Genomic DNA, 20,495 nt, shown 5'->3' on the forward strand with positions numbered 1-20,495 from the left:
AGAGGAAGAGGAAGAGAAAGGAGGAAAAATGTACAACAGTCTAGTAACTATGATATGAGCAGGCACACCAGGGTTGGCTCAGAAACCCTTGCTTTGAAATGAAGAAGAAACTGAATAATGGATTTGTTCTCCCAACAGGGCTACATATTCTTCAGGGCACAAAGGGACAGGCGCCTGTGCCCCCTCTCCATAGCACAAAGCCAGCAACTTGGGGTTTCTAGACAGATTACGTATTGTCTATGACTCAAATCTGTAGCAGCTGAAAAACACAGAAGCTACAATAAGAGGAATTCCTAGTTTGTCACTCTCCTTGGGTTGTTTAGTGTGATGTAAAGACTATGGTTATCTACTAACATGTATGACCTTTGCTGATTCAAGAGCCTTGGTGATTTTCCAGGAGCTCGTATTTATTATGCCTGAGGCACTTACAGAGCAGAGAGAAGGCATGGAGCAGCAAATGCTTCAATTTCAAAATGACATTAACTGCCTGTATCAACATTTTGAGGAGGCCAGGGGGTATTCTGAGAAAAGAGATATAGGGCAAATTCTGTTTTGACAAACATTTGAATGTTTCTGCAATAAGGAGGTTTCTGTGTTCTAACATGCTGGGTTGCCAGGAAAATTGTAAGGTAGCCGTGTCTGTTTTCCACCACACTCACTGCACACGCAGGCTCTTGCCCAGCACTGTCCATGTTATCTCCTTTCAGTACTCCTTGACCTCACACACAATTCTCCTTTTTCTATAAAATTCTTTAAACAAACAAACATCCCTAAGCACACTGAATTCTGTTTAATAGTCACTGACTACTTCCTAAATTCAAGGCACTGAATTTTATAATAGGTGATGAAGAGATATACAAGGTTCAGTCTTTGCCCTCGACAACCTTCTAGTCTACAGAATAAGAGAATACAAGTATGTGAATATTGTATCTTACAGGAGAAAATGTACTGTGCCTCAAGTAAGGCACAGATATTACTAGAGTTGAGAGGAGGGTGCGGAGTCTCCATTAAACTGAAGAGCATTAAAGTCCTGACTTAAGGTACTTGAGTTAGGTTGACATCAGTAATTTACCCCCAAAGGTAAACTTCCATGTGCTATTAACTGAGGGAATATTTGGGAGTGGGGACCCAAATACCACTCCAAAGTGGCAAACATTGGCCATATATACACCTGTTTACACACATACATACACTCACATATATCATGTGCGGTATTAAAGGTGAGACTTCATTGTGAGATCTATAGATTGCCATGTAAGGAAATCTTAGATGTTTTAGAGACTTACATTGCCTGGATGTTTGTATGAGGGCACGAGGAATTAGACTCTGAAATCCTTGACCTGGCTTTCCCTCTTCTTACCTTACTTCCTAAATTCTAGCCCTCGATCTTCCTGGTATACACCAAGCTCTCTCTTGTCACAGGCCCTCCTGCACTTGCTGCTTTCTTTGTTCAGTAAATTCAGCTCCAGGTCTGCACAAGGCTCCTTCCTGGCCTCAACCAGTATTAAAACACGGCTCAGATATTCCTTGCTCTCTGTATCTGAAATAGCCTCCCCTTCCCCAACACACCAAGACTGTCTATCCCCTGGGCTTACACAATTATTTTATAGCACATCACACTGTATATTTATTTATGTCTTAGTTAAGTGTGTATTATCTCTCTTTCCCTCTGGAATGTAACCTCAGTGTAAAAAAACCGAAAACTGGTTTCATGCACCTTTATTTCCAATGCCATAGGACACTAAACAGTAAAAAGCTGGGACAGCAGATGTTCAGCATTCACCAGCAAGGGGTTTTCACGCATGCGGGCCAATCCTGCCTTGAAAAACAGGCTACGTTTTGAGATCTTGGAGGGGAAGCCATTTTTGAAAATCCTTCCTTCAACCTACAAGAAGCTGATGGCTTACAACTAAGGCCACCACCACCTCCTCCAGGAAGCATCAGAGGCACTTCCGGTGGAGGCTTCTGTCAAATCTAGGAAGTGAGATCTCCCACGGAGAGCAGGGTAAATAATTCAACACAGTGGGAATAATGACGGCAGAGTTATAGACAGTTCAGAAGTCAGCAGCCAATTACAGTTCTTAGTTTTCAGAACTTTAGAATTTACAGCTTTTGCCATCCTGAACAATAGCCAGGAAACACTTTCTTATAAAAGGCAACAACAATAATAAAACAAACTAAAATAGATAAAATTAAAAAGAAATACAGAATACGAAAAACAATTATTACTTAGAAACATAATAGTATTGCTCATCAGCAATAAAAAGAAATACGCAACTGTTATACTTAATGGATTTGAAGGGAATTTCATTGATGAATAAAGCCACTTGTAAAACGACACCTACTCTATGATTCCGTTTCACTAACATTCCTCAAATGACAAAACTATAGAGATGGATAACAGCTTGGTGGTTGCCTGGGGTGAGGGGTGTTTGTGTGTGTGGCATGTGACTATAGCCGGCTAACACAGGGAGATCTTTGTGGTAATGGGAGTTTGTATCCTGACAGTGGTGCTGGTTACACAAATCCACACACATGACAAAATGAGATACACATTCTACCAATTTCAATTTCCTGGTTTTGATATTGCATTATAATTATATAATTATGAAAAATAAGCATTAGGAAAAATTGGATGAAGGGTACATGGGACCTCTCTACTAGTCTATAATTTGCTGTGTATCTATAATTAATTTTAAGTTCAAAAGACAGCACTGTTAATGCAGTATAGCTTTAAGAATGTTTATACAGCACACTATATTCAAAATCATATTCAGTCTCTCAAAGTTCACTATTTTGTAACCAGCGAACTATATTTCCTTCAAAGGCTACTGGCCAACTTAGCCAGTTTCTTGATTTATGCTTCTTTCTTTCTCAGGCTAACATCTCCACGAGATTTCTATAAAAGGTGACAATTTTGACAACTTTTAAAGCTCAATGTAAAAGGACTTCTGGCTGTTTTAACATTTTAATTAAGGTGGGTATAGAATTGTAACAGGATGAGAGGCTTAGTTCTGCTGGTTAAACTCACTCTTGTAGAGGTATTTGTGGTGGATCAAAAATGGAATTCTTCCAAACCCTATTAATTCAGGATAGAATTAGGATTTTAAAGAAAGGATATTCAACTGAGATTTAATTTTCTGCCTTGAATTAAAAAAGTCAGAGCTCTGGCAGCTCTGGAGCTCCGGAATCCTAACAAGTTTGCACAAAGTAAGGCAGGCCTACAAGATCTATAGATTTTTGTCCTCTGTTTATAAGAACATGCATGTGTTTGTGCAGGCAGACACTGTAGCAGAAATAATCAACTTTGATTCAATGCATGTTAGTAAGGTCCAGATGCATCAAAGGTTCTTATTGATGCCTCTAGAATATGAGAGGATTGCTAATTTCAAGGATTCTATAATCTAATTGGGGATAAAATAAAATACAAGAAACTACTGTAATATAAGGCAGAAAATTTAATTAATGCTAAAATAGAGTTTTAAGGTTCTCTCAGAACACAGAAGTCAAGATTAGTTAGTTTCATATGGAGAGACTAAGGTAGGCTTGAGATAGAAGGCAGCATTGGCTAAGCACTCGAGACAGCTGTGGACTGGGGAAATGGGAAAGAGTATTTGGGGCGGATAGCATGGGCAAAGGCTCAGAGGCTTCCCAGTGTAGTAGGTTGGGGAAATTCCATTTTGGATGGAGCAGATGGCTTGCAAAACGAAAGAATGAAAGATGGTAGTTCAGGTTGGGTTACGCAGGACCACCAATGCTGTTATGAATCAGCTGCTGTTCTAGTAGTTATGGAAATTGCTGATGCAGTCAGGGCAAGGTGACCAAAGAAGTTTGTAACTACCAGGGGTCCTCTCTTCATTAAACATACATACCTTAGAGCAAGGTGCATAGTTATCCCCTAACAGATTTCAACAAATGATTTTAATATTAATAGTTTTTATAACCATGTACTTAAGGCTACCAGACATTAACAAATTCCCTAAGATCAGTTTCATGGGAGGAAACTCATGATTTCAATTGTTCTGTATTTTGCTTGTGATCTCAGTTTCAAAAGGAACTCATGGTCTCCTGACCCTTTATTTGCTTTGCTTCTTTGAATCCCACTTGCCCTGAACATTAAGAGGATTCTGCTGCTGTTGCTGCTAATTCACTTCAGTCGTGTCTGACTCTGTGCGACCACATAGACGGCAGCCCACCAGGCTCCCCTGTCCCTGGGATTCTCCAAGCAAGAGCACTGGAGTGGGTTGCCATTTCCTTCTCCAATTCATGAAAGTGAAAAGTGAAAGTGAAGTCACTCAGTCGTGTGTGACTCTTAGCAACCCCATGGACTGCAGCCCACCAGGCTCCTCTGTCCATGGGATTTTCCAGGCAAGAGTACTGGAGTGAGGTGCCATTGCCTATTCATCCTCTATTAATATCTTGAATAAACAGTTATTCAGTCTGGCCTCCAAGACCCAACAACTTGGCTCCACTATCAAGTGTAGACACTGAAAAAATATCATTTAGAACAGATATGAAGGACACGTATATACCTGGATATGCTGAGATGTATGACAAACTAATTCATAGAAAATTTCTAAGTTTTACAGTGTAAATATTTAAAACAGAGTTCCCTAACCAACAGATAAAGATCCGTTGAGAGATCCAGGAGCCTTACTGGCAATTTGTTAAGCTGGCTACCACAGACTTGGGACAATTCCTGGTGGGACACTGAGCAACCTGCCTACCACATGCCCTCCCCACACCGTATCTTACTGTCAGTATCTCCCCATATAGTCGTCCTGTAATGTCAAGGTGGCTAGTAAGTAAACAAGAATCTTTTATACCAATAGGCTGAGAAGCTGTAGTATACCTGTTGTTGTTGATGTTCAGTCATTAAGTCATGTCCAACTCTTTGGAACCACATGGACTGTATAGCCCACCAGGCTCCTCTGTCCTTGGGATTTCCCAGGCAAGAATACTGGAGTGGGTTACCATTGCCTTCTCCAGGGGATCTTCCAGACTAGAGGTTGAACCCATGTCTCCTACATAGCAGGAGGGTTCTTAACCACTGAGTCACCTGAGAAGCCTGTAATATACCTACTACAAGTAATACTTGAAAATTCTCTAAGGATGAACTGTTACAGTCTGGATAAGAATGAGATGGAAGAAAGTGGGGTCGTGAAAAGAGCTCTGCAGCGGGACAAATCTGGGTTCCAACCCTGAATCTACTACTTACTTGCATCATGACATTGGAATGTTATCTTTCTGATTCTCCATTTCCCTATTACTAACACGGAGACAGTGGCACCTACCTTCCAGGTGTTGTGAGAGTTAAATGAGGCAACATAAGTAAAAGCCTAGTTTAGTGCCTGGCACTAGTGACTCTTAGTCAATCACAGGGTTAGATTCACTGATGAAAATATTAGTACTGTGCTAGAATAAGATAAAAAATATGTTGGATAAAAAGGCTGTCTTTTATTCTAATTAGGAAACGCTGACAGCTAAGTCTTCATGCTGAAAGTGTTCAATTGCAGCTTTCTCAAAAAAACATTATCTAGAAAATAAATTCATTTTTCAGTTGAACAATGATGAGAAAATAAGAGTTACAATATTCCTTCATTTCCAGTTGCTTATCACAGGCCAGCAGACGCTCAGGGAGAGACATCAGAGGCAAATATATCAACAGGGGTATTACGTTTAGACACACCCTAAAATCCAAACACTTTGTGACATAGCCTTTTTAGAAGAAATCTAGATTAGGTTCAAATTTTCATTTCAAGTCTGCCTAGTTACATGCTTCGGGGAACTTACTTCCCAATTCTATTTCATTTATAAAACATGAATATTCAAATGTACTCCATTCCCTACAAAAGGGGTAAGGAGATGCCTCTGCTTATAGTTATACTGAACACAACTTCAAGGAGCATGCTTCACCTCCCAGTCTTTATAGATTTTCATGTTATTATGAGAGCTTTCCAGAAGACGGCTGTAAACATAAGCACTTGGAAGAAGATGCTAGTATGTGTGCTAGTGATGGAGCTGGGACACCTGTTGGAGCAAACACAGGTGAAGTGTCAGTGGGGTCCAAACATCTCAACGTTGATCCTGGTGCCATGGAAAGTTCTAGACTGTTGTGGCCTCCATGAAGTATCTGGGAACTTCCACGGTGGCACTGGCTCCAGTGCTAATCCCTTGTATTGGCTGGGCCAAGTTCACACCTTGCAATCTCAGTTCCCTTGAGTGTGAATTAAGGAAGTTGAGGGCATATGATTTTGAGGTATTTCTCCAGTAGAGCCAAAGGACTCTATGGACTCTCTTCCCCTCCCCCACCAAGGGAATCTTTAAGAACTAGATACAGAGTATTCTAAGAAAACTGTAAAAAAAAAAAAAAAAAGGCATCTGCTGAGATAAAGATGATAATGAAATACACCAAAAAATACCAGTGATCTCTGAATGGTTGGGACTAAGGATGAATTTCTTAAAATTCCTTTTAATTTCTTTTATTGCCATTAACTATTGAGCTACTTCAAATCCTAAAAGATGATGCTGTAAAAGTGCTGCACTCAATATGTCAGCAAATTTGGAAAACTCAGCAGTGGCCACAGGACTGGAAAAGGTCAGTTTTCATTCCAATCCCAAAGAAAGGCAATGCCAAAGAGTGCTCAAACTACTGCACAATTGCACTCATCTCATATGCTAGGACGGAGAAGGCAATGGCACCCCATTCCAGTACTCTTTCTTGGAAAATCCCATGGACAGAGGACCCTGGTGGGCTGCAGTCCATGGGGTTGCGAAGAGTTGGACACGACTGAGCGACTTCACTTTCACGTTTCACTTTTATGCACTGGAGAAGGAAATGGCAACCTACTCCAGTGTTCTTGCCTGGAGAATCCCAGGGACGGAGGAGCCTGGTGGGCTGCCGTCTATGGGGTCGCACAGAGACTGAAGCGACTTAGCAGCAACAGCAGCAGCAGCATATGCTAGCAAAGTAATGCTCAAAATTCTCGAAGCCAGGCTTCAGCAATACGTGAACCGTGAACTTCCAGATGTTCAAGCTCATTTTAGAAGAGGCAGAGGAGCCAGAGATCAAATTGCCAACATCTGTTGGATCATCAAAAAAGCAAGAGAGTTCCAGAAAAAACATCTATTTCTTCTTTATTGACTGTGCCAAAGCCTTTGACTGTGTGGATCACCACAAACTGTGGAAAATTCTGAAAGAGACTGGAATACCAAACCACCTGACCTGCCTCTTGAGAAACCTGTATGCAGGTCAGGAAGCAACAGTTAGAACTGGACATGGAACAACAGACTGGTTCCAAATAGGAAAAGGAGTACGTCAAGGCTGTATATTGTCACCCTGCTTATTTAACTTCTATGCAGAGTACATCATGAGAAATGCTGGGCTGGAGGAAGCACAAGCTGGAATCAAGATTGCCGGGAGAAATATCAATAACTTCAGATATGCAGATGGCACTATCCTTATGGCAGAAAGTGAAGAGGAACTAAAGAGCCTCTTGATGAAAGTGAAAGAGAAGAGTGAAAAAGTTGGCTTCAAGCTCAACATTCAGCAAACTAAGATCATGGCATCTGGTCTCATCACTTTATGGCAAATAGATGGGGAAACAGTGGAAATAGTGGCTGACTTTATTTTTTGGGGCTCCAAAATCACTGCAGATGGTGACTGCAGCCATGAAATTAGAAGACGCTTACTCCTTGGAAGGAAAGTTATGACCAACCTAGATAGCATATTAAAAAGCAGAGATATTACTTTGTCAACAAAGGTTCGTCTAGTCAAGGCTATGGTTTTTCCAGTAGTCATGTATGGATGTGACAGTTGGACTATTAAAAAAGCTGAGCACTGATTGATGCTTTTAAAAGAATTGATGCTTTTAAACTGTGGTGTTGGAGAAGATTCTTGAGAGTCCCTTGGACTGCAAGGAGATCCAACCAGTCCATCCTAAAGGAGATCAGTCCTGGTTGTTCATTGGAAGGACTGATGTTGAAGCTGAAACTCCAATACTTTGGCCACCTGATGAGAAGGGCTGACTCATTTGAAAAGACCCTGATGCTGGGAAATATTGAGGGCAGGAGGAGAAGTGGATGACAGAGGATGAGATTGTTAGATGGCATCACCGACTCAATGGACATGAGTTTGGGTAAACTCCGGGAGTTGGTGACGGACAGGGAGGCCTGGCTTGCTGTGGTTCATGGGGTCGCAAAGAGTCAGACACAACTGAGCGACTGATCTGAAATGAACTAATAGCCACTTTTAAAATAGAAAGATCATAAACCCAAAAAAACTTGATAGAATTTTAAAAACCCAGAGAGATATCATATTGTCCAAAATAAGGACGTTAACACACAAATGATTTCTGATTTAACATAGTGTATCAAAGATTCAATGAGTCTATTTCTTAAAGACTCCGAATGTCATATTTCCTGTTCAAAATATAGTCCAATTCCAAGTGTTTCATAAGCGGTATGGTTTGGAAACATTTACATCTTTAAAATTCAAAAAGATGTTGCTTTGTGACATCTGATATGCTACACATTAATCTAAGTCTTGATAAATGAATGCAAATTTGATTTTCTTTCAAATGTAACATTTGGAAATGTGTATTATTTCTCCTTTGGAATACAGGATCATTTAGAATATAAATGACTACACTGAAAGGAAGCTTACCTGGTTGAAACACATTTTCAGCTTTTTGTTTGTCTGTTCTGGGCACTGCTCCAGCTGTTTTCATAAATGATAACAGAACAGGATATTAACTTTTAGAGAATGAGCTGTCTACAGCTGAGTTACAGCATGTAAGTATCTAGTAGTATAAACACAGCATCAAAGCCTAGAACTTGCCAATATTGGTACTATGGGTTTTTTAAGTCCAAGTCGAATTAAATTAATTACCTACAGTAGACCTCACTTCATTCTAAAAATTATTAAGATAGCTTACATTATATAATATGGTTTAAAAAATTTGCAAGTGAAAAGAAAATCAAGGAGAGGGAAAAGTAAATGATTAACAATAAATAAAGAAGTTGGAGTTAGGATATCATGGATGGGGACACAACAGAAATAATCTGGGGAGAGACAGTGACACATGGGTCAGTATTTAAAGTTAGAGACTAGTTGAGGTTAGAAACATTTAGTAGAAGAAAGTGGTACAGGAACAAGCCCTCAGACATGCCAATGCCTAGCAAACAAATAGAGAAGAAGTTGCCAGCACAGAGGATGGGAGGGAGGGAAGCAGGAAAATGAAAATTTTGTGCTGTCATGGAAGTTACACAAAGAAAGTGCTCCAAGAAAGAAAGAGTGGTCAACTGCACTGATGTCTCCAAGAGGTCAGGTAAGAGAAGTGACTACTGCATTGGTCAGGAGAGTGGTCACTGGTAGCCTGACAAGACAGTCCCAGTGAAGTCATGGAGTCAAGCTCCACGGGAGAGAATGAGGTGAGAGTAGATGGTGAAGAAGCAGAAACGATGATGCAGGACTTCATCCAGGATCAGATGAAGGCATGTGGCACCTCTGCAGATTATCATGTGGTGCTCTTTTCACTGATACGTTTTCACGTGCATCTATCTTTTCCACAAGCAACACCAGGCATGAGATTGGAGACGGAGCCCCCTAACCCCGTGTACCCAGTGGGCCTCCTCCAGCCCCATGAGCAGCTCTGGTGGCCTCGGGCCCGCACCCCTCACTCAGCTTCAGCCCAGCCTGCTGGGACTCAGCAGCTCGGGGACTGCCCCCTGTGAGCCAGTGCCATGCTCATCCTGTGTGCCCCAGGGAGCTGCTGGTCAAAGTTTTCCTTCTCATCATATATAGTATTGCCACTGAGAGGAGACTGTGTAAATATGGATACAATGTTCCTCATCCTTCCCTGTGACGTCTTACTGATTCTAACCCAATCTTCTACTTGGCTCCTCATAAAAGGTGGCTGAGGGACAGTATCTAAGGAACAGGGACTATTTCTGGTGTAGGGAAGGAAGTCAAGGACTATGTCCTGTCTCTTTCCATCTCAGTGACCAACTACTCTCAGTCTGTACAATCTTCCCAGAGTTTAATTAAACTTTGGCCACATTAGTTTCCAATGCAGCTTTAATTCTCAGCCACCCACTTGGTATAAAGTTCCTAATTCACTAAATCTATTCTAGGTAACCCTTTACCTCTTCACTGAAGATTCAATTCAGGGTATTATGTCATCTCAAAGTTTAAGAAAAGCCAGCTTACCTCAGAACATGCTGTAAGTTCCTCCAGAGATGCCTGGCCAAACTCTGATGGTAGCTGATACTCAGGAAAAAAATACAGAAGAATCTCCCTAGGAACGTAAGCACAGTAGAGAGGGGAATACACCAAGAAAAGAGATGCAGCACTCATCTGTCAGAAATAGATCTGTCTCCTGGGTTCTGTGAAATTATCTTGGCAAAGATAAACATTCATAACTGGCAAATAGTTTTTATCACTGGCATCAAAGTGTTCTACAAAAGGCACTGACTTTCGTAGTGGGGACAGGGAAGTGGCTGTGCTGTAAAAGGGCAGCACGAGGAATCCTCTTAGGGATGGAAGTGTGTATCTTGGCTGTGTCAATGCCAAATATCCTAATTGTTATATTGTTCTATAGCTTTGCAAGATGTTACAAAACCAGATAAAAGGTACAGGGGAAACCTCTGTATTATTTCTTACAACAGCACGTGAATCTGCATTTATCTTCAGATGTTGATTAAAGCAAGCGAGTATGAGCTCACAATACCCATCCCTAACCAAGCAGTCCAGAAGACCCTTGCACCTACTTGAATGTTCTCCCTGGCAGAGGTCCAAGGCAACACTGCAAATCTCCTGGAGGAAAAGAGGCTGACAATAGGCTGACTGATTTTTGCCTAAGAAATTCAAGGAATTTAACTCTCTGGAGTAATTTTTTAATCCAGGACTATTTCAAGAACTCATGCATGGACCCAGCTTTTTCTAGACAGCAATGGTCATTGTTCTGACAGGTGTTTCATTTTGTCAAAAGGCAGCAGCACTCTGTCCTTCTAGTGTTATGACTTTTCTAGGATTAATCACATAAATGATACATATTTCATTCCTGGGAGAACAGGACATCTAGAAATTTACAGCTACATCTTAAAAGTGAATAATGTTTTATGCTGAAGTATTCCAAGAACTTCCAAGGGATTTACAAATTTTTTTCAATTATAAAATAACTTGGCACACAAAGAAAAACATCTCTTACATAATTTACACTCCCAGTATTTTAAGTATATTATTGGTGGCAATATTCATTTGTAATTTTAAGGAGATTTAATCTAAAAAGTTAAAACTCCTCAGGATTTTTACACACATACAACACCTCAGAATTATTTGCCTGGCTAGTAAGAAGCTGAGTGGATAGGAGGCAAGATGAAATGGAGTTTCTGGGTATTTGAGCTGAGCAGAAATCAGATGGCATAGAAATAAAAGCTTCAACTAGACTCCCTGGGAAAGGGGGCCTGTGGTCAAGTTTATGGTGGGTTTGGTGAAGCAGAAGTGGTGAAAGGTTTTTAAATACAAACCACCCCTTTCCTTCCCTAAATCTAGTCTCCTCCCCTCCAATACGAACACAGGGTTGAAACCTCATCTATGCACTGGTCCTTTTCATGGTGGGTATAAATTCTTTTGGGTTTAGATTTAGAGCTAGTCAGTAATCTTCCAAGGAAGTATTTCTAGAAAAACAAATATGTGGAGGTGGTGGCATGTGGTGGGTAGTGGGAGAGGGTAAAGGGGCAGGTTGGGGAGAGACAAAGTTCTGAATCAGTTCTGGATTATTCTCAATCTGTAAAATCTCTGCATCAAAATTTACATGAAACATCATTATAGTCTGAATAATGTCTCACACATGTGTACTAAAGACAGAGAGGTAAAGAGACAGACACACACACACACACAGAAAGATTATTTTAAAGTAAAACACTTTATATAAAGGTTTATGGAATCACTTGTTACAAATAGCTCTTGTCATGGTTGTATTTTCTCAGTATCCTCAAGCTCATTCATTCCACAGACATTTCCCAAACCTCTACTAAAACCCAGCCTGTCTCTAGTGGCACTTTCCAGAGACTGGCATCATGCCCCCATGCTAGGAACCCAATATAATCTTATTACACTGAATTCAGCCTAGTAGAGAATGCAGACATTCTCTATGGAAGCAAACTATCCAATACAGTGTCACAGAGGCTAAAATGAGAATGCAGCCTCATGGTTACCTAAAGGAGGGGCCCAACCTTGTGCTTGGGAAGCCCCAAGGAAGGAAGAGCTGGAATTAGCCAGCTGGAGGGGCAGGGGGTTCAGCCTGTGAAAAAAGAATTGCAGGAAAAGAAATGCTGGAGAACTGAGTATTTTTTGATGGCATTGAGAGCCCTGGTCAGATTCATCCACTCTCTAAAGTGCTAAAAATGTGTTTAATGTTGCTATAGGCTTTATATACAAAACTTCATATAATACTTACGGAAGCTCTTTGATTGAGGATTTATTCCTACTTCAATCTCTCTGGTTCTCTAATTGTTAAGGACCCTCATCCCTACCCTGGGACTTCCCAGAGAGATCAGTGGTAAAGCATCTGTCTACCAACACAGGAGATGCAGGGGACATGGGTTCGATCCCCAGGTAGGGATGATCCCCTGGAAGCAGAAATGGAAACCCACTGCAGTATTCTTGCCAGGACAATCCCACGGACAGAGGAGCTTGGTGGGCTACAGTCCATGGGACCACTAAGAGTCAGACACAGCTGAGAAACTGAGCACATCCCCACCCGACCTCCAGTCTCCTTCTCTGCCCCTCTCCCTCTGGGACCTCAGAATCTAGCTTTGTACCCTCTTCTCCGCATGGCTTCTGCTAAACAGTTCTTCCCTTGGGGATTCTGTCCCATGAGACTGACAAAGAAAACAAATTATTAATATGCTGCTCCTGTGGTTTGCAAGTACAAACACACAGAACTTCACATTTTCCTTTTACTGAAAAATTAATTCAGGAAAACTGTTAGACACTACTGAACAGAGGGTAAGCAACCAACAATCACAAATGTAGGATCTGAATGTAGATGCTTAAGAGCTCTTTAAAAATTCCTTTATTTATTGTCCTGAGTCCCTTTCTTCAACGATAATCTTCAATGACACCTTCTTTTGTTCCTGAGGATATATTTCATCAAACCTCTCTCCATCCTCAAACTTTAGGTTCCCTTTAAGACAGAGATAGTGATCCTCTAATCCACAGAAGGTCCCACAAGGAGGTGCTCAACACAAAACAATAGGAATAAAGTGGTGTCTGGAGTATCCAGGTGGATGCTGTGTATTTTGAGCGGGCTCATGAACTAAGTGGGCTTCCCTAGTAGTTCAGACAGTAAAGCATCCGCCTGCAATGCAGGAGACTCGGGTTCGATCCCTGGGTCGGGAAGATCCTCTGGAGAAGGAAATGGCACTCCAGTATCCTTGCCTGGAAATCCCATGGACAGAGGAGCCTGGCAGGCTAGAGTCCATGGGGTCACAAAGAGTCGGACACAACTGAGTGACTAACACACACACACGTGAACCAAGTGCCACCATTCTTGGGGAGTCTTTGCACCAGGAACACCCCTTCTTCCCTTGGAGCATTTACTCATAGTTCTACCCTGAAACTTGATAATAAAATCAGGAATTTGTCTTTAATAACATTATCTCTCTTCTTGGAAGCTCAAGAAATAAGTATCCTAAAGATCCTTCAGAGCTTCTCATCTGTAAAATAGGGATAATGAAAGTATCTATTTATAGGGAGGTTGTAAAGTTTAAGTGAGTTAACATATGCAGAGCCCTTAGGACAGTGCCTGGCACATAGTAAGTAGATAAAAAATATTACTGTTGTCGTTGAAAGTGATCTGAGATTTGATACTGCTTCAATATTTAGGATCTGACAAAATTCAGCAATCTGGATCTCAGTTTACCTTATTTACCTCTTACTAACTAACACAACTCAGGTGCACCCCATTATTTGAAAATACTTTAACATCCAGAAATATTATTCACTGCTCTTTACATTAATCCCCTTCAATTTAATTAAAAGTGTTCTTTGAAAATCTACTAATATATGTTAGACACGATGTGAAAGACTCAATCTGTTTTCAAAGCAGTTACTATATTTGCAGATTAAACAAATTAATACACATAAAACAAAAAATAATGCAAGATAGGAAAATGCTAAACTGAGCATAATCAGGTGATAAAATGGACAATAAGAACTACCATTTTTAATGGACAAGGCCCACTTAGTAGTGTTGAAAGGGATAAAAAAGATGTCACATTCAAAGTGACCCAAGTGGAGGGAACACTCCACACCCTGCAAAGGAACTGACTGCTCTCTCATCTGTGACAAGCAAGACAAGTCTGGTGGACAATCATGATTATAAAGAATATGGTGCCCTCCACACTGTAGACCGACCACCAAAACCTTCATGTCTGGAAGAATTTAACGTCTAGTTAACACAAGGACTAACATATGGACCAAACAATAGAACAGTGCAGTATAAGGAGGAAAAAAAGAAACATAACACAGAAGACAAGAAATTTTTCTTCACTGGTGAAATTTAAGAAAACACACTACATCTTGCTAAAGGCAAAAGAGAAAATCAGTAAGTGAGGAGCTCCTTTTATTCCAGTTAAAACCTTGTGTTGTGTACAATTCTTTCCCCAGTGAATATTTTTATAAAATAATCACCCCCAAAAAAATTCAAGCCAGTATAGAAAGGAGCTTATTTATTAATTCATTTGGCTTTCAGAGAATTCAGTTGATAATAGTATGATGATTTTAAGTACTAAAGATTCTGTATGTTCATTAGGGAGATGGTTTCTGGAAAATTTTAATTTTCTACTGATGCCTAATTATAGAACTGGATGCACCTTACACTCTTAATACTCTCAATCAGATCATCTCCTTTTTGATCACACGTAACTCATTAAAATGAACAGTAATGATACACTTAGATGCAGAACAAAAATTAGACAAGTAAAAAAATAAAGAAAATGATAATGTGTAGTTGTACATCCAAACTCTACTACAATACAACCAGGCAAGTCTCTCCAGGCTTACAGTGTAGAGATAGCAAAGCATGTGTGGTATCTGTATGTGTGTATGTATTACAAAAAGTGTGTGTGTGTATATGTAAGTCTGTACATCTGTATGTATGTATGTGTGTGTGTATATGTGTGTGTGTGTGTGTGTGTGTGTGTGTGTATACACTGTGATTAAGAGGATGAAATTCCAAATCAGGGAGCCTGGACTCAAACACAGCCCTGTCCTTGGTAGCTGTGTAATTATATCTGTGACTTCAAGCATTACTTAGTTTCTATCTCCCTTTTTTTTTTTTTTGGCTATACCATGTAGCATGTGGGGCCTTAGTTGGATTGAGACCAGGCCCCCCTGTACTGGAAGCTCTGTGTCTTAACTACTGAACCACTAGGGAGCTCCCTAGTTTCTCTTTTTCAGTTTAACTTTAAAAAAAAAATAGTTAAAAATAATATCAGCTTTGTAAGTTTGTGTAAGGAGCTAATGTACACAAACCACTTGAGTGAATGAATAAAATAAAATAATAATGATTTTTAAATGGTAGCTATTATTATCAAGAAGGCCTGGTTCACTTGAAGCAATGTTCCAGTCATTGGACATGTCATGTACATTGTCCATACATTTTAAAATAATATGCACATATTTATTCAGATGTACACAGGCATATTCATATATAATTTATTGTATACTATACCATGTCTTAGGGACCAATTGACATGCCTGAATCTTATAACTAGTAAGAATCCAGGATTCAAATTTATGGCTACCCAACATCAAAGATGAGGATCTTACATAAAACTTCTGATCAAGTACTGACAGAAGGCAAGAAAATGGTTGGAGAATCCCATTCTTTAGGGACTATACTGTAGGCCACGGCAATATGACACTGACATCCACCATATCATTGGGTGATACTGGTACTGTCCTGAGGTCTGGTTTCCTTCTGTTCTATTCCCATGCTAGTACAAGCTTGCCAACCCAGGCAACATGCAGAGTTGGTGGTCATGACTTAGTGTTCAGGGATGCAGCACTCTGACTTCATTCCTTGGTCAACACCTTGTCACTGGGTTCCTACTGTCATTAGTGAAAATGTGTCCTGATACAAAGTCCAAAGTGGATTCACCTACATATAACAAGAGCTTCCCTCTTTCACCTGGGGCAGGATAGGCATTAGATATATGTTCCTAAAGGAGAGCAGGTGGGCCTTAATGCTCATGTAGTATAGCCCCATGGCCCTGGATGCTGCCACAGAGACTTCCCTAAAGCCCAGGGCAACTACAGAATGGCATCCATGTCTTCCAGTGGTTTGCAGTCTACTTTCACACACAGGACCCTAGACCCTGTCCTGGGCCTGAGTAGGGGCCCTGGCTCCCTATATATATGCCCTACCTCACCTTTCTCTTCCTACCTGTTTGCATTCTTTGCCAACTCTCTTCTTCAGGAAGACTGTGTCAGTCTCTGATAAGAAAGTCAGTGTCCTAAGGGAAAATACTATTCCAGCTAGAGCACAGTGTATGTTTCCTTCTGCTAAAAATCTCTTACCTTATCCAGGCTGCTCACAGTCTGTGAAGCCCAACCAAACCAATTGGCTGTACTAACTTAGTGGTGTTTCTGCTCCTGACCCCCACCCTCTCATATGACACCTATCTGAGGGCATTCTTCTGTATAGTAACTTCTTTGGCTTGATTGTGAAGCCCCTTATATTTGGTCCCTACTTGGAAAATCTCTGAACTTTGAACTTTATGCTCATGTCTCCATCCTTGCCAGTAGTACAGATGTGAGACTTGGGCCATAAAGAAGGCTGAGCATCAAAAAATTGATGCTTTCACGTTGTAGTGCTGGAGACGACTCCTGAGAGTCCTTTGGATAGCATGGAGATCAAACCAGTTAATCCTAAAGGAGATCAACCCTGAATATTCATTGGAAGGACTGATGCTTAAGCTAAAGTTCCAATTTTTGGCCACTGGATGTGAAGTGCTGACTGATTGGAAAAGACTCTGATGCTTAGAAAGACTGAGGGCAGGAGGAGAAGGGGGCAACAGAGGGTGAGATGATTGGATGGCATTACCAGCTCAATGGGCATGAATCTGAACAAATTCCAGGAGGAGGCCATGGCAACTCATTCCAGTATTCTTTCCTGGAGAATCCCACAGACAGAGAAGTCTGGTAGGCTACAGTCCATAGGGTCTCAAAGAGTTGGACACAACACAGCGACTGAACAACAACTCCATCCTTTGAGAACTGAGATCCAGACATTTAAATCCCTCATTAACCATGCCCACGAATAATAAGATTCTACACTGAAGCAAAAAGTAAAACTTAATTTCTTTCAATAAGTTCAGTATCTAAAGCTACAAAAAAGACTTCTTAGAAGGCCATAATGTCATTAGGGTCTTCAGTTCAGTCGTGTCCGACTCTCTGCGACCCCATGAATCGTAGCACACCAGGCCTCCATGTCCATCACCATCTCCCGGAGTTCACTCAGATTCACGTCCATCGAGTCAGTGATGCCATCCAGCCATCTCATCCTCTGTCATCCCCTTTTCCTCCTGCCCCTAATCCCTCCCAGCATCAGAGTCTTTTCCAATGAGTCAACTCTTTGCATGAGGTAGCCAAAGTACTGGAGTTTCAGCTTTAGCATCATTCCTTCCAAAGAACACCCAGGGCTGATCTCCTTTAGAATGGACTGGTTGGATCTCCTTGCAGTCCAAGGGACTCTCAAGAATCTTCTCCAACATCACAGTTCAAAAGCATCAATTCTTCACTGCTCAGCTTTCTTCACAGTCCAACTCTCGCATCCATGCATGACCACAGGAAAAACAATAGCCTTGACTAGATGGACCTTTGTTGGCAAAGTAATATTTCTGCTTTTGAATATGCTATCTAGGTTGGTCATAACTTTCCTTCCAAGGAGTAAGCGTCTTTTAATTTCATGGCTGCAATAACCATCTGCAGTGATTTTGGAGCCCCCCAAAATAAAGTCTGACACTGTTTCCACTGTTTCCCTATCTATTTCCCATGAGGGTCTTAGTGAGGCAGAATAAAAAAAAAAAGAAGAAGGGAAACAAGGGAGGGAGGGAGAGAAAGAGGGAAGGAGGGAGAGGGGAAGGAAGAAGGAAGGAGAAATTCAGTAAGAATTTTCTTTTCCCCCTTCATGATAAATGTCCCTCATTCCTTTGTTTTTAATAGCCCTTTCTGTCCTATCTTCTATCCTTACAAATTCTGATTTTTTATTACACTGGAGAGAAAACTAACATCCACTATATTGCTGTACCATGTAACAATAGGACAGTTAGTGACAATAATTTGATCTCAAAAGACATGTAACCCACACTATATCTAAATCAGTGCAGTTAGGAGACAAGTCATAAAGTCATTTTATTGAATTTTCTCAATAATATTACCACTCAATAGAGAAAGAAAATCAGGAGTTCTCACTGCTTAGAAAATTCAACAAAGCAGGTAAATATCTTTACCTTAAATTAGATGTCAGTTTTCTTACTGTTTCCTTGACAGACGTGCTTTGAGAAGATTCTGTCAGTGCAGAAGCAACTTTACAATCACCACTCACAGAAACTCTGGCTTTATATCCAGAACTTGGATTTAAATCTTCCACTGGCATACTGGGCAAAAACAAGCTGAGGTTTAGAATTTCCAAGTGGAAATCATACACAATAAATGAGGTGTTAATATACAACAAATCAATGCATGGACATAAATGTAATGCTGAAAACTGTCATTTACACAGCTATACAAAAGCAATTCTCAATTATATGAATACTGTTTATTCCTAAAAAATCTTGTTTCAAGGTTTTTGGGCAACCACAATTAAACAGAATTGGCAGTAATTTATTTTTAACAACAGCAGTCATCTACCACTTGCCTCTTATTTGTTGAAAGAAGTTTTTAAACCCAAGTTCTACTTTAGCCTGTGGGAGAGTGAAAATGTTAGTTGCTTCAGTCATGTCGGACTCTCTGCAGCCCCATGGACTTCAGCCTGCCAGGCTCCTCTGTCCATAGAATTCTCCAGGCAAGAATACTGGAGTGGGTTGCCATTTCCTTCTCCAGGGGATCTTCCTGATCCAGGGATCAAACCCGGGTCTCCTGCATTGCAGGCAGATTCTTTACAGTCTGAGCCACCAGCTTGTGGGAGGGTAGGTACTAAAGGTAGGTCCAGAAATAAGGCAAAGTCAGTGGAAAGAAGTATTTAGTCAAGACCTGATGGAGGAAGAGTGTTTCAGGTGAAGGGTAATGATACTAGGGTAGAAACAAAGTAGGGTCTTTGCGAGATACTTGAGAAGGCCAGGGCTGCAGGGGTGGGGCACACAGGAAGATGCAGAGAGCGGACCCGAGAGGTACTGGCTATGGCGTGGGGGCTGGGGCTTATTTTAAGCAGAGCAGGTGCTCCCACTCGAGGGTTTCTTACATGGAGGGAGGTAATCTGATTGACACATGTTTTAAAAGGATAACTGGCTGCAGCATGGAGGTTAACTAACAATGATGATTCATGAAGTAGCACATAGTGTGTTAATGAGGCCTACGGGTTTCAGTGTTATGAGAATAAAAATGCTTAAGAGGGCTAGGGGATACACAATACGGGAGGCAAACCCGGGTAGGCAGGTTGGGGCCAGATGATGCAGAGTCTTGTCCACCAAGTGAAAAGGAGATTTTTGTAATCCTTTCGTGCTAACGTCCATGAATTAAGACCACAGCTCTGGAGAGTTTCCTGTATTCACACTATCTGGGTCTTTTTAAAAAAACTGGATAATAGCTTATAGCAAATGGAAAGTGCTTCTACTGTCAACAGTTCTTTGGCATTAATTATACTGTCTAACTTCAGCTGATACTTTATTTAAGATTAAGAACATTATAACTAATGCTTAATTGTCCATTAAAGAACATTCACACAGTGTCTGGCACTTATTAATTATAACCTCCTTTATGCTGAAATTTTATTAGAGAAGTCCTTAAAGTTTTTTTTTTTTTTTTTTTTTTTACCATTTTGGGGATGCTGGAAACTCAGGCTGCTGTTGGCATGGAGGGTAAAATGCACTACACCAGAAGACACACATTCCTCCCTGAACCTTTGTTTCTTCTCCTGCCACATAATAACAGAGCCTACTTCACAGAGCTGTGCCAAAGATTATACAAGATATACACAGAATTTATGCCTCTGTTATTAAGTCCTCAGTAGATGGTACCTAGTTATCATTGTCATTATAATCATCTTTATTATTACTACCACTACTAAATGAATTTGATGATTCTTCCATTAAGATTTTCTTAATTGGATCATAGTTCTAACATGAACTGTGTAGTTATGATTCAAAGATTATTTGAAGAAAATCAAAAGTTCATAAAAACCTAAAAGTAATATACGAAATAATACACAAACACACATATACAACATGTGTATACACATACACATACACACATACAGACACATTTG

At 40.6% G+C, this 20,495-nt stretch overlaps 1 protein-coding gene across 1 annotated transcript in view; it reads right to left on the reverse strand.

Moving 5' to 3' along the window:
- MORC1 (MORC family CW-type zinc finger 1) overlaps window positions 1-20,495 on the reverse strand; it is a 151,708-nt gene that overhangs the window by 3,699 nt on the left and 127,514 nt on the right. Inside the window, 3 exon segments of the mRNA XM_027550561.1 lie at window positions 8,666-8,719; window positions 10,211-10,298; window positions 18,523-18,669. Coding sequence (XP_027406362.1) covers window positions 8,666-8,719; window positions 10,211-10,298; window positions 18,523-18,669 — 289 coding nt within the window.

The sequence above is a fragment of the Bos indicus x Bos taurus genome, chromosome 1 (genome assembly GCF_003369695.1).
Source record: "Bos indicus x Bos taurus breed Angus x Brahman F1 hybrid chromosome 1, Bos_hybrid_MaternalHap_v2.0, whole genome shotgun sequence".
Taxonomy (NCBI): domain Eukaryota; kingdom Metazoa; phylum Chordata; class Mammalia; order Artiodactyla; family Bovidae; genus Bos; species Bos indicus x Bos taurus.